Raw genomic sequence first — 15,265 nt, 5'->3', positions numbered from 1 at the left:
CTGCATCATGTTCAGCATCCCACATCCCATTTCTGCATCCCAATCCCACATCACGTTCAGCATCCCACATCCCTTTCCTGCATCCCAATCCTGTATTGTTTTCAGCATCCTGCATCTCATTACTTCATCCCATTCCTGCATCCCATTCCCTCATCCTATTCCTGCACCCTATTCTCACATCCCATTCCTACATCCCAATCCTGCATCATGTTCAGTATCCTGCATCCCAATCCCACCTCATGTTCAGCATCCCGCATCCAATTCCCACATCCCATTCCCACATCCCATTCCCTCATCCTTTTCTCACATCATGTTCAGCATTCTGCACCTCATTCCCTCATCCCATTCCTGCATCCCATTCCCACATCATGTTCAGCATCCTGCATCCCATTCCTGCATCCCAATCCTGTATCATGTTCAGCATTCTGCACCTCATTCCCTCATCCTATTCCTGCATCCCATTCCCACATCATGTTCAGCATCCTGCATCCCATTCCTGCATCCCAATCCTGTATCATTTTCAGCATTCTGCACCTCATTCCCTCATCCCATTCCTACATCCCAATCCCACATCAGATTCAGCATCCCACATCCCATTCTCTCTTCCCATTCCTGTATCCTATTTCTGCATCGCATTCCTGCATCTCATTCCCACATCACATTCAGCATCCCGCATCCAATTCCCGCATCCCATTGTCACATCCCATTCCCTCATCCTTTTCCCATTCCATGTTCAGCATTCTGCATCTCATTCCCTCATCCCATTCCTGCATCCCAATCCCACATCACGTTCATCATCCCACATCCCATTCCCGCATCTCCTTCCTCTATCCCATTCTCATCCCATTCCCTCATCCCAATCCCATCTCATGCTCAGCATCCCGCATCCCATTCCTACATCTCATCCCCGCACCCAATTCCCGCATCCCAATCCCGCACCACGTTCAGCATCCCGCATGCCGTTCCCACGTGCCATTCCCTCATCCCCCCCACCCCCCGCACAGAACTACAGCTCCCGACGTGCTCAGCCCCAACCAGAACCGCGGCCGTCTCTCCGCGCGCGCGCGCGCTCTCGGCAGCGCGTGCGGACGCGCGCCCGGACGCGCGCCCGCGCCCCCGCGCAGCCAATCGCCCGCCCGCCCGCCCCGCGCAGCCGCCGCGAACCCGCGCCCCGCCGCCGCCGCCGCCGCCGCCGCCGCCACTGCCGCCGCCGCCGCCGCCCGGGGCCGCGGTGGGCAGCGGGCAGCGGGCAGCGGGCAGCCGGGGTGCGGCCACCATGGCCGGGAGGACGCGGAGCGGCGAAGCGCTGCGGGTGGTGGCCCGGTGCCGCCCCATGAGCCGGCGGGAGGAGGCTGCGGGCTGCGAGCGCGTCCTGGAGCTGGAGGTGAAGCTGGGCCGGGTGACCATCCGCAACCCCCGCGCCGCTCCCGGAGAGCTGCCCAAGACTTTCACCTTCGACGCCGTCTACGACGCCAGCTCCAAGCAGGCTGATCTGTACGACGAGACGGTGCGGCCGCTGGTGGACTCGGTGCTGCGAGGGTTCAACGGCACCGTGCTGGCCTACGGGCAGACGGGCACCGGCAAAACCTACACCATGCAGGGAGCGTGGGGGGACCCCGAGACGCGCGGCATCATCCCCAGCTCCTTCGAGCACATCTTCACGCACATCTCGCGCTCGCAGAACCAGCAGTACCTGGTGCGCGCCTCCTACCTGGAGATCTACCAGGAGGAGATCCGCGATCTGTTGGCCAAGGACCAGAGCAAGAAGTTGGAGCTGAAAGAAAACCCCGAGACGGGCGTCTACATCAAGGACCTGTCCTCCTTCGTCACCAAGAACGTGAAGGAGATCGAACACGTGATGAACCTGGGTAGCCAGGCGCGTTCGGTGGGCAGCACCAACATGAACGAGCGCAGCTCCCGCTCGCACGCCATCTTCCTCATCACGGTGGAGTGCAGCGAGACGGGGCCGGATGGCCATGAGCACATCCGTGTCGGGAAGCTCAACCTGGTGGACCTGGCGGGCAGCGAGCGGCAGAGCAAAACGGGCGGCCCAGGCGAGCGGCCCAAAGAGGCCTCCAAGATCAACCTGTCCCTCTCCGCTTTGGGCAACGTCATCTCGGCGCTGGTGGACGGCAAAAGCACGCACGTCCCGTACCGGGACTCCAAGCTGACCCGCTTGCTGCAGGACTCGCTGGGCGGCAATGCCAAGACCATCATGGTGGCCACCTTGGGCCCGGCGTCTCACAGTTACGAGGAGAGCCTCTCCACCCTCCGGTTCGCCAACAGGGCCAAGAACATCAAGAACAAGCCTCGGGTGAACGAGGACCCCAAGGACACGTTGCTGCGGGAGTTCCAGGAGGAGATCGTGAGGCTGAAGGCGCAGCTGGAGAGGCGCGGCATGCTGAGCAAGAAGAGGAGGAGGAGCAGCCGGAGGAAGAAGGCGGCGGATGGGGAGACGGCGCAGGAGAACGAAGGGGAAGATGACAATGAAGATGGGCTGGAGAAGAACATGGAGAACTACCTGCAGGAGCAAAAGGAGAGGCTGGAAGAGGAGAAGGCCGCTATCCGTGATGACCACAGCTTGGTGAGCGAGGAGAAGCAGAAGCTGCTGGAGGAGAAGGAGAAGATGATCGAGGACCTGCGGAAGGAGCAGGAGGCCACGGAGCTGCTGGCCACCAAGTACAAGGTAAGTTTTGTGATGTGCTGGTACCAGTGGGTGCCGCTGGGTGGGACCTGATTTGCCTGGGGACAGCTGTGGAGTACTTGAGTGCGTGGCCAAGTGGGATGGTGGTGACCAAGCAGGATGACCAAGTAGGGTGATGATGCAGGATGACCAAGCAGAGTGACCAAGCAGGATGACTGAGCAAGGTGACCAAGCAAGGTGACAGAGCAGGGTGGCCAAACAAGGTGACCAAGCAGGGTGGCCAAGCAGGGTGGCCAAGCAAGGTGACCAAGCAGGGTGGCCAAGCAAGGTGGCCAAGTAAAGTAAGCAAGTAGGGTGATCAAATGAGGTGGCCAAACGAATTGACCAAGTAGGCTGGCCAAATAAGGTAGACAGAGGTAGGGTGGCTAGCAGGGTCCCCAGGTGAGGTGCCCAAGCAATGTTTCCAAGAAAGGTGGCCAAAAAGGGTGACCAAGTGGGGTAGTTAAGTGAGGTGGCTTGCAGGGTCCCTGAGCACAGTCCTTGAGAGGTGGCCAAGTAGGGTGATAAAGCAGGATGACCAAGCAGAGTGACCAAGCAAGGTTGCAAACCAAGGTGGTCAAGTAGGATAGCCAGGTGAGGTGGCTAGCAGAGTCCTCAGGAAGGGTCTGCACACAAAGTGCCCAAGGAGTGTCCCCAAGGAAGGTGTCCAAGTAGGATGACCGAGCAAGGTGGCCAAGTAGGGCAGCCAAGTAAGGTGGCTAGCATGGCCCCAAGCATGGTACCTAAGCAGGGTCCCAAAGCAAGGTGACCAAGCAAGGTCCCCAGTCAGGATGCCCAAGTGTGGTACACAAGCAGAGGAGCCCCACTCCCCTGGGCAGTGTTGGACTGAGGTTGCTCACAGACACATCCTGGCATTGTGGGGGAACCTTTTGTGGAGGCTGCTGAGGGCGTGGGGCAGGCAGGGCTACCCAGCCATGCCCGCTGATGGCACCAGCGTGCTGTGCTGTGCTCAGCACAACAAAGCAGCTCACGGCAGAGAGAGGGAGTGATGCTGCACGTTGGGACTGCTGCCTCCAAGCAGCCCCGGGAACACGCCCAGGGCTCAGGGATGCTCTGGGATGCACTTGGCTGCACGGATGGGTCTCCAGTACTGAGATGGGAAGGAAGCCTGGGTGTCCCAACACACAGCATCACAGCCCTGCTGGCATTCTTCGTGTTACATCGCCAGGATTTGGGGGATTGGAGGAAGGGATGCTGGGGCAGGGCTCCGGGCCAGCACTGGGCTCCCTGCTGTGCCATGGCTACAGGGTGGGATCCCTGCCATACAGGGGTGGTGGCAGCATAAAGACAGGGACCAGCAGCCCTGAGGACATATGGCTGTACCCAGGGATGCATGGCCATGCCCAGGGGTGCGTGGCACATTCCCACCATGGTGCTGCACCACTGGCAGCTGTCCTGCAGTGTCTCCTTGTCCTGCACAGCACAGTGGGTCTGGCTCGGGGCCACGGTGTGTCTGGTAATTGCTGAGTAATGAGGCAGGGATGGAGGCAGGATGACTCTGCATCCCCTTCCCTGGCCTCCAGAGCTTCCAGCCATGGGGGACCAGCCCGGGGAAGGGGGGGGGGAGGTGATGGGGAGGCATCATCTAGTGGACAAAACCCTGATGGGTGCAGGACAGGAGTACTGCAGAGGGCTGCCCATGCATGGATGGTACATGCAGAACCTGTACACATCCTTGCGGACACGGGGTCTGTTGCACCATCCTGCTCAGACAGATGTGCACCATTGCAGGCAAACAGATGTGCACTGTCCTGCTCAGACAGATGTGCTCCATTCAGAGGAGGCAGCAGCCTCCATCTCAAAGCAGAGCTCCCAGCATCTGCCACATGCATCCTGTGGCCGTGGGGGGACGGTGCCATCGACTTTAAGGTCAGCACCACAATCTGGGGAGCTCAGGGCACGGGCGAGTGCTGGAGGAGTTATCTGGAGGCAGGAAATGGGTTGCAGTGAGAGGCTTAAGGGTTCAGCTGTATTAAGGAAGATTGAGCGTCGTCTTCATCGCAGTAAATAAACACTTCTGCAGGGAGAAAACAGCAGGACTAAAAGACCATTTCTGCAGCAGCGGGGTGGGGCAGAGCTGGCTGTGGGGTTTATGGCCCCTCTCGACCCCGTAGCAGCTCACCGTCATGTATTGCAGGTGCTGCATGCAGAAAGTACCCATACAATGGCTGGAAAGGGAAAAAAAAAATAGGAGAAAAATAGGGAAAATGTGGTATTGCCCCAGATAATGTAGGTGAAGCTCTGTGGGTTTGCCCCAGAAACCTTCGTGCCCAAGAGATGCTGTCCCCCCTTCGCACCGCGTCACCGCCCGCGTGTCTGCTGGTTGCTTGGAGACGGCAGCAAGGGGGTCCCGGGGGGGCACAGCCTTTGTCACATCCCGTGGTCCAAGGGTGTGTGCAGATGCGTGGGTGTGAATGAGTGTGTGCATGCACACAAATGCCGGCATGCATGGGCGTGCGGATGTATGTGTGCGTTGGTGTAAAATGAGTGTGCGCTCACGTGTGCACAAATGTCGTGGGCATGCAGAAGTGTGCGTGCATGCGAGCATGAGTGTGTGTGTGTGTGTGTGTGTGTGTTGTGCACAGCTGTGTGATGGGAAACACATTTGCCCTGGGGAGGGGAAGGGAAATGCAATTGGGAGGTGTGGGGTGGGTTGGGATGAAATAGGATGGGGTGGGGTGGGATGGGATGGAACGGGATAGGGAGGGGTGAGATGGGATGGGATGAGGTGAGATGGATTTGGATGGGATGGGGTGGAATAGAGGAGGGGGGGTGGGATGAGATGAAGTTGGGATGACATGGAATAGGACTGAGTGGAGTGGGCTGGCGTGAGATGGAGTTGGATGGGATGGACTGGGGTGGGGCAGGATGAGATGGAATGGAATGGGATGGGATGGGAAATGATGGATTGAGGTGGGGTGGGGTGGGTGGAATGAGATGGGATGGAGTGGGGTGGGGTGGGGTGGGGTGGGGTGGATGAGATGGGATGGGACGGAGTGGGGTGGGCTGTGGGGTCAGGGTGGGATGGTCACAAGGAAAGCAATGGCAGCCCCCACTGCCCAGCTCAGTGCCATCCTTCGGGCATCCTGGCAGAGCTGGAGTGGGGGGCTCAAATGAGGAGCACCGCGGGATCCAAACTGCGCTTGGGATGCACTGCTCAGCTCAGCTTGGCACGGCTCAGCTTGGCTCAGCTCAGCTTGGCTCAGCTCGGTTGGGGCGGATGGCCCGGCGCCGTTCCCCGCTGCCGGCAGCTGCTGCACATCCGTGGCGCCCCGCGGGCTCACAGCTGTGCGGAAGGAAGTGGGAGAGAGGCAGCCCTGGGTTTGTGCCAGCAGCCCCGGCCACGTCCCCACGGCGCCGCATCTATCAGTACAGTGAGCAGGAGGAGGCTGGGGGGGCTCAGAATCTCCAAACTGTACAATATCCCGAGTTGGATGGGACCCCCAAGGACCAGCAAGCCCAACTCCTGGCTCTACCAGAACCACTCAAACTCTATGTCTAAGAGTGGTGTTTTTGAACCTTTGGGTTGTACATGGTGGAGATGCCAGAGGAATCCCAGGCATATATACAGACCAAGAGGAGCAATCTTTGAGAGCAGCCTGCAGAGAAGGACCTGGGGGTCCTGGTGGATGAAAAACTTAACATGAGCCAGCAGTGTGCCCTTGCAGCTTGGAAAGCAATTGGTATCGTGGCTCCATCAGCAGAGGGGTGGCCAGCAGGGACAGGGAGGTGATTGTCCCCCTCTACTCTGCTCTTGTGAGGCCCCATCTGCAGTACTGCATCCAGGTCTGGAGCCTCCAGTACAAGAAAGACAGGGAGCTGTTGGAGAGGGTCCAGAGGAGCCACAGAGATGATCAGGGGGCTGGAGCACCTCCCCTACGAAGACAGGCTGAGGGAGCTGGGCTTGTTCAGCCTACAGAAAAGAAGGCTGTGGGGTGACCTCATTGCAGCCTTTCAGAACCTAAAGGGAGCCTACAAAAGGAGAGGAATCAGCTGTTTGCAAGGATAGATAACTGCAGGAAAAGCGGAAATAGTTTTAAGTTGAAGGAGGGAAGATTTAAGTTGGATATCAGGGATAAGTTCTTTCCTATGAGAGTGGTGAGGTGCTGGAACAGCTGCCCAGAGAGGCTGTGGATGCCCCGTCCATCCCTGGAGATGTTCAGGGCCAGGTTGGATGGGGCCCTGGGCAGCCTGGGCTGGTATGAAATATGGAGGTTGGTGGCCCTGCCTGCTGCAGAGGGTTTGAAGCTTCATGGTCTCTGAGGTCTTTTCCAACCCAAGCCATTCTATGATTCTGTGATTCTATGAGATGCACTGACCCCCCCCCTTTCTGCCCTCCCCAGGCCATGGAGAGCAAGCTGCTGATCGGCGGCAGGACCATCGTGGACCACACCAATGAGCAGCAGAAGATGCTGGAGCTGAAGCGGCAAGAGATAGCTGAGCAGGTACCACCCCATCCATCCCAGTCCCAATGGATTGGGAGAATCTGTGGGGCCAGAATATGGGGTGGGGTTAGGGAGTCCGTGGGGTGGTCGGTGCCCATCTCAGCTCTGAGCAACCCCCTCTTGGACGCAGAAACGCCGTGAGAGGGAGATGCAGCAGGAGATGCTGCTGAGGGATGAGGAGACCATGGAGCTGCGGGAGACCTACACATCCCTGCAACAGGAGGTGGAGATCAAGACCAAGAAACTGAAGAAGGTGAGAGAGCCAGGAGGGCTTGTCTTGGGTGGGGAGGGACATGGGTTTGCCTTTGGTTCATGTCTCATAGTTGGGGGTATATGTCCTGCCCACTATCCATGGGCACCTGATGCCTTGGAGGATGCTTCAGTCGTGGTACTGGGGACACCTGTGCCACCATGCCCTGCAGACACTCATGTCATCATGCCCTGGGGTCATCTGTGCCACCAGGGACACCTATGCCACCATGCCCTGAGAACACCAGTGCCACCATGCCCAGGGGACAGCCATGCCACCATATTTTGGGGACACCCGTGCCATAAGGAACGCTCATGCCACCATGTTCTGGAGACATCCATTTCACAGGAGACACTTATGCCACCACGCCCTGGGAACATCTGTGTCGATGGCGACACTTGTGCCACTGGGAACAGCCATGCCACCATGTCCCAGGGACATCAGTGCCACTGGGGTCACCCATGCCACCGTGTCCTGGGGACTCCTGTGCCACAGGGGCCACCCATGCCACCAGGGCTGACGTGGTCTCTCTGGGAACAGCTGTACGCCAAGCTGCAGGCTGTGAAGGCGGAGATCCAGGACCAGCACGACGAGTACATCCGCGTGCGGCAGGACTTGGAGGAGGCACAGAACGAGCAGACACGGGAGCTGAAGCTCAAGTAGGTGACATCAGTGTCCCCTGAGATGGGCGGTGAGGCCGAGGTCCCTCTATACCCCCCAGCCCCAGCAATGCCACCCCAAGCACCCAGCCCCAGACCCAGGAGCTGCAGGAGATCTCCACGGAGGAGGCAGTCATTTTATTCACTATCTTAACAAAACCAATCCAGACATATATAAATATTTTAACATTTTCATGATAAAATATTTAAAATTCTGCTCGAAGCACAATTTTGTGTCAAGTTTTGCTCCACGCCCTTTGGAACATAATTAAAATGTTTTAGGAGCGTGCAAATCTCAGTCAGCAATTCATCTATTCAGAGCTGTTTTCTGCAGCTTCTTCATTTGCCCCAAAGCAACGTGGGAAAAAGTGGGGAAAAAAATTCCCTTTGGGGTCAATTTTAAGGTGTTTCCTCTTATTTTCTCATCTGGCAGCTCTGCAGTGGGCTGAGATCATGCAGTCCCTTCTGTATTTTGCTGCTGCAACAGTGGGGCTAGTTTGGATTTCCAGACTTCAAAGGGGCACTGAGCAAATGCACGGGGTTGGGTTTGGGGTGCTCCCAAGGGGTCCTGGGTGAGTCAGTGCAAAATGCATTGCAGGCAAGGTTGCAAACAGAATGGTGCAAGCTGCGCTGCAAGTTGTATCTTGCAGTCTGTATTTCAAAATGCATTGTAAATTGTGCATTGCAAACTGTGCCTTGTAGGCTGTACATTGCAAACTGTGCGTTTTAATTTCATTTCAGACCATATATTTCAAGCAATTGCAGGTTGCATTGCAGACCATGTATTGCATACAATGCACCTCAGACCATGCATTGCAGACACTGCCTGGGGACTGCTAAGGAGAGGACCGTGGGGTTATACCCTGAAGGCAGCACACAGAGCTGATGATGTTTCTTCTGCTCCTCTCTGAATGACAGTCTTCCTCTGCTCTTTCTCTCCTGCCTCTGCTGGATCCCTGGTCCCTATCTGCCCACTCCCTCTTCCTCTCCTCCCCACTCACCTTTTCACTCCCCATCTGTCCTGGCTCCTCTCCTGACCTCTTCTCTACACTCCTTTTGCTCCACTTGCCGCGCCCTGTCCTGTTACTTCCCTCCTCTCTGCTCCATCCCACCTGCCATTCCTCTCTCCTGGCCTGTCCCTCACTCAGGTATCTGATCATCGAGAACTTCATCCCACCAGAGGAGAAGAACAAGATCATGAACCGCCTCTACTTCGACTGTGAGGAGGACCAGTGGAAGTTCCAGCCACTGGTGCCGGCTGGCGGGTGCGTGCAGACACGGGCAAGGGCTGGGGACATCACTGGGTTGGGCAGTGCGGTGCCACCATCCATGGGGACATGGGGAAATGATGGAGGTGCCCATGGGCAGCACCAAGATGGCCATTGGATCCCATCCTGTGCTCAGGGAGCTCAGTGCTGTCATTCATGTTGTCTAACGGGTGTTCCTCTCTTAATTTCCTTTTCAGAAACAGCAACCAAATGAAGAAGAGGCCAACCTCTGCAGTGGGGTACAAGAGACCCATCAGCCAGTACGCCCGCGTGGCCATGGCCATGGGATCGCATCCGCGGTATCGGGTAAGGGAGGGGACACTGCTGGTGTGTGCTGGGGGACAGAGTGGTGTTGGGTCAGCAGGGAGGATGGATGGGATGAATGAGTGGGTGGATGGATGGATGGATGAGTGGATGGATGGATGGATGGATGGGGTGCATGGAAGGATGGGGTTCATGGGATGGATGGAGTAGACAAAATGGGTGGATGGATAGATGGATGGATGGATGGATGGATGGATGGATGGATGGATGGGTCGGTTGGTGGGTGGATGGATGGATGGATGGATGGATGGGTGGATGAATGGATGGATGGATGGATGGATGGATGGATGGATGGATGGATGGATGGATCGATTGGTGGGTGGATGGATGGATGGATGGATGGATGGATGGATGGATGGATGGATGAATGGATGGATGGATGGATGGATGGATGGATGGATGGATGGATGAGTGGGTGGATGGATGAATGGATGGATGGATGGATGTTGGATGGATGGATGGATCGGTGGGTGGGTGGGGTCGGTGGGTGGATGGATGAGTGGATGGATGGGTGGTTGGGATGCATGGAAGGATGGGGTTCAAGGGATGAGTGGGGTGGACAGGATGGGTGGATGGTATAAATGGATGGCTGGGATAAATGGATGGATGGATGTGTGGATGGATTGATGTGTGGGTAGGGTAGACGGATGGCTGGCATACGAGATGATCTTAAAGGTCTCTTCCAACCCAAATCATTCTATGATTCTATATATGAATGACTGGGGTGGGTGGATGGGGAGACTGGATGAATGGGGCAAGTAGGCAGATGAGTGGATTGCTGGATGGATGGGTAGAATGGGTTGGATGAATGGAATGGTTGGATGCAGGGAATAGATGAATGGTTGTGTGGATGGATGGATGAATGGATAGGGTAGATGGATGGATGGTGTATACGGATGGATGGAGTGAATGGATGAATGAGGTTAATGGCTGGGTGGATGGGTGAGAGCTCGAGGCACCTGGAGAGAATATGGGGTAAATAAGCTCATGAAGACTGGAGATAATTTAAATAAAGCTCCAAGGTTTGTGAGCCTTGGCCCCATTTGGTCAGATCAGCAGCACTGTCTTATTAGCCAGCCCTGACTAAGTTGTGGTCTTGCTGCCTCTGCCAGTCCGGCTGCTTGTCTGAGGGCTGAAAACATTCAATCTTACTTGCTGGTGCTGTGAAAGACCACAACAGCCTGAGCAGAACAGGATGCAGCTGCAGCCAGAAGAAGATCTCTGTGCCTCAGGGTATTCAGCCTCTCAGCCTTGTGGACCTACACAAGATGGTGCCATGCTTTACTGTGCAGTAACTCCCTGTGTTGACTTTCCCTTTTCCCCATCCTGCTGCAGGCTGAGAACATCATGTTCCTGGAACTGGACCTTTCCCCTCCGGCAGTATTTGAGTTTGAGCGGAGCCGGGACCCGGCCGAGCAGGACCCACGGGCTCTGCACCTGGAGAGGCTGATGCACCTGGACAGCATCCTGGAGCGGCCGGCAGCCTCCCGGGTGAGGAAGTCCCGCTCCTGGTGAGTGATCATGTGGACATTTGGGCACTGGGGCTGAGACACTGTATAAGGGACAGTGCTGGGTTGAGGACACTGCAGCTGAGAGGATAACTGCAGGAGTACAGGGCAGCCTGGAAGTGTTCCCTGTCTCTATTTGAGATGAGTTTGGGGTTCAAGGCAGGGGTTGAGGTCCTTAAGGTCCCCTCCAACCCAAACCACTCTGATATTCTCGGATTCTGTTCTACTGGCACAGGCTGCCCAAGGAGGTGGAGGAATCACCATCCCTGGAGCTATTCCAGAACCATGGAGATGTGGCACTAAGAGGACAGTGGCACTGTGGGATGGGTTGGGGTTGGACTTGGTGGTGTTTTCCAACCTGAACGATTCTCTGGAAAACAGGATGATGATACAGTATATCACCATGCACGTATGCCAAGGATGGTCATACCCAACATCACTGATTTCCATCAGTGCTGCCTACATTGCAAGTCACTGAGAAAACAGCAGGATTCAGGGGTGGAGATTGAGAAAGAGGAAGCAGAAGGAAAATGTTGGTGTTTTTTTTCTGCTTGTGCCACCCCCAGGTGCCAGACACCGCGGTCGCTGCCATCCTCCACCACGCACGCATCCCTCGCTGCCAGCTCCCCACGCACCTCTACGACACCGGCACAGGAGTGATGGCCCCAGGACCCCCAAGCCCAGGACCCCCGACCCCAGGACCCCTAACCCCAGGACCTTCTGATCCCAGGACTGAGGCCACCTCTGCCCCAGGGCTGAGCAGTGTCCTCAGCAGCAGCATCCCACCGCCTTCAGCTACTTATGTGCACTGTATGTGTGTGAGATGCTCCCAGCGGCTCCGAGACCATGAGAGCTGTCCTCTTCATCCTCCTTCCCCAACACACCCCTCCCAAGTCTGGATCTGTCACTTTATTTATTTAATGTATTTATTTATGGAGTGGTTGGCGAGCAGCTGGAATGTGCTCTCGCAGGACACCGAGCTGGGTCAGCTCCGGTGCTTTGAGCCCCCCTGGACCCCATTGACTTTGACACAAGATGAGGTGGCTCCAGACACTCCTTGCTGTGTTCACTGGATCTCAAGTTTGCCATATAATTCGTGCTTGTGGCAAATCCTACAAGACTTCAGAGACTTCTCAATGGCAGACCCTTGTGCTGAGCTTGTCCAAGACCACAAGGAACACTCTGGACTGCGTCGGCATTGGTGGCAGTGATGTTTCACTGATGCCTGGGCACGGCTGTTGCTCCAAAAGTGCCAGCTCTGTGCACCAAGTGGGCTGACAGATTCACCAACCAAGTCAGCCCAGCGCAGCTCTCCTCTGGATAGAGGTCACTTGGGGTCTGGAGGACATTTGGTGATTTTATGGGTTGCGGAGGGAGAACTAATGAATGTGAAACGGGTAATGGATAGGAGAGGGGTGAGCAGTGAGGCTCCTCTGTCTGGCACAGAGCAATTTGTAACCTATCAAAAGCAGCATCTGCAGTTGCTAGGAGATTGAGTTGTGCTACAGCATCCTGATGAATGAGGGAGCAGCCTCCTGGTCCAGGAGGGAAGACATGGGTCTGCAAAGGGAAGAGTGCTGGAGCTAATCTCTGGGTGGGCAAACTAAGAGATTACAGGTGGGGGCAGTGTTTTCTGCATGCAGGACCTCATCTAATTCCCAGGGAGGGTGGGAGGGGAACTTGCACTGATGTGAGGGAAGCACTGAGGGCAGCTGCTTTGGACCAAGTGCCACCTAACGAGGCCAGGCTGGGGTGTGCTCCTCTCCTGATCCATCTCCTATTCTACTGAGGTCTTCTTCCTTTGTCCTGTGCTGCCCTGCTATGTGTTTTCTGATCTTCTGCTGCCATCATCCCTTCCCTGCTTATATCCCATAGCTGAAGTTTCATCCCCCAACCCAGAATGCAGCAGCTAAGTTGAGGGGCTGTGGGTTGCTGCTAGTACTTGTTGTGTTCCATCTGAGTGGCCAGCTGGGCTCTTGCAGAAGTTTGCTGTTAGGAGAACCGTGGGATACCATCTGGGGCAGAGTGGTAAAATGTCTCATGAGCTTGCCCTTAAATCCTGGCATATGTGGATATTAACTCAATAGTGAAGGCTGCCATTTAGGTAGGTGAAGAAATTCCAGGGAAGGACAGTCAAGCATTCAGCACTGTCCTTCTGCCCAACCTTCTGCCTATCCTTTTGCCTATCTTTCTGCCCAGCCTTCTGTCCAACCTGCTTCCCATCCCTGTCCATCATTCTGCCCATCCTTCTGCCCATCCTTCCCCACTCGGTGAGCAGGGCACACAAGGGAGCAGGTTTATGAAGATGGGTCTCCTCCATGGCTGGTGGCGAGTTCCTTCTGCCTCAGACACATTCGTAGTTGGGTTGTGTCCCTGGAATTGTGAAACAAGTGGATGGGAGATCCAACTCCTTTCTTCTTTTTCAGGATGGCCCCTGGGATTGAAGATCAGAAAGTAAAGATCTAAGAAAGGGGAGAAGCTGTCTGCATGGCATGGTGGCACAGTGGGGATGGGTTGGTGATTGGACTAGATGATCATAGCGGTCTTTTTCAACCTTAGTGATTCTGTCATTCTATGGCAGCCTGCAGGAGGATTTTCTCCCTTCCTCTTCATTTTCCAATTGCCCCAGGTTCCTTGACAGCCAGGCCAGCAGCTCACTGAGTCCAGGGATGGGGAACCAGAAGAGCTCAGGAGCCATCTGTTCTTTTTCCACCATATTGAGCCCAAACCAAGCCCATGGGAACCTGCTCACATCTTGGGGAATGCTCACCAGGGCCTCCCGTGGTTTTCCTCCAGAGGATGCTGTGGATTCCACCTGGAGACTTTCCAGTGGGCTGGTGGCTCTGGGCTGCCCTGCTCCAGCTTTGTCTTATTCTGCCCACATCCAAGCACTGCTTCGATGCCTCCATTGCATGTGTAGGTCCAGAACCTCACTCTGTGTCTCCATGCATTGCTCCGACCTCAGCCTTCCAACACAAAGCCCCAGGGAGGGCTCGGAGATGGGAAGGGGTGAGAGTGCCGTGGCACTTCCCCCACCCCGCAGCCTCACCACATCGCTGCAGCAACCTCAGATGTATATTTGTAATGTTCTTTGTTCTTTGTATGTTGGTGCGTGTGTATTTACATATGAATGTGTGTAGGTGTGTGTGGGTGTGCGCGCACGCGTGTGTGTAGCCAAGGGATCTATTTACCTTCAATGTGAGTGACTGTACAGGGGGGGGTTGGTGGGCTTTTTTTTTTTTTTTTTTTTTAGTTATTTTTGGTTTCAGGTTCTTATTTTTGTTTTGGCAGAGGGTGGGAGGGTGGGGGGTGGGGTCTGCCTTGGATTGATTGACAAGGTGAGGGCCTTGATTAGGACCAAATTTTTGTGCCTGTTGCTATGGTGATCTATTTAGGAATCAAAAGTTTACTGTATGGTGGCCCATCCTTGTCACTCTATACATATGAATATACAGGACATATTATAAATATATATATATTATACATACCGTATGGAGAGAGGTCATGAATCTCACCCCCCTCTGGCTTTGGATGGACACCTCTTCAATATTCTGTAATGTAGCTTTGACTCGGTGCTGGACGTGACCAGAAAGTTCCAGCACTCCTCCAAAAACTGGCAATGACACCAATAAAATAATGAGCATCATTGCACAGAGTGTCCGTCGCGTCCTTCATCCCCAACTCTACACTACCAGGACAAGTGTAGGCATTGGACTCGATTGTCCTTGTGGGTCCCTTCCAACTTGGGACGTTCTATGATCGAAGCAGACAAAATTATGGTTTTGCTATGCAAGAGGGCTTTATAAAGAGCTAAGTATGAGCTCTGTGAGTACAGAGAGGCCCAGGTAAGGTTGGTACACTGATTTGGGGCGATTTCAGTTGATGCACTCACCGAGTTTCTTCCAGCTTGTTGATGATGACATCAGGAATGGTACGTTGATTTTTTGGGATTTCATTGCTCTCCCAGTTCCTTCTAACTTTGTGATGATGACATAGGGAATGGTACATTGATTTTTTTTATGCTCTCACCCAGTTTCTTCCAGCTTCATGTTGATGGCATTGGGACTGGACATGTGCTTTATCTACCAACAGCTCTTCCTTGCAGAC

At 55.2% G+C, this 15,265-nt stretch overlaps 1 protein-coding gene across 1 annotated transcript; it reads left to right on the top strand.

The window, feature by feature from the left end:
• The first annotated feature begins 1,093 nt into the window (after nucleotides 1-1,093).
• KIF3C (kinesin family member 3C) lies at nucleotides 1,094-14,408 on the top strand. Its single transcript, XM_085218205.1, has 8 exons — nucleotides 1,094-2,686; nucleotides 7,048-7,149; nucleotides 7,280-7,402; nucleotides 7,940-8,058; nucleotides 9,207-9,323; nucleotides 9,524-9,632; nucleotides 10,986-11,161; nucleotides 11,725-14,408. The coding sequence occupies exons 1-8, from the start codon at nucleotides 1,277-1,279 to the stop codon at nucleotides 11,816-11,818; spliced, it is 2,250 nt and encodes a 749-aa protein (XP_085074331.1). The 5' UTR covers nucleotides 1,094-1,276; the 3' UTR covers nucleotides 11,819-14,408.
• Nucleotides 14,409-15,265: the final 857 nt, after the last annotated feature.

The sequence above is a fragment of the Meleagris gallopavo genome, chromosome 2, assembly GCF_905368555.1.
Source record: "Meleagris gallopavo chromosome 2, MGAL_WU_HG_1.1, whole genome shotgun sequence".
Taxonomy (NCBI): domain Eukaryota; kingdom Metazoa; phylum Chordata; class Aves; order Galliformes; family Phasianidae; genus Meleagris; species Meleagris gallopavo.
This window is presented reverse-complemented; position numbering and strand designations above follow the sequence as displayed.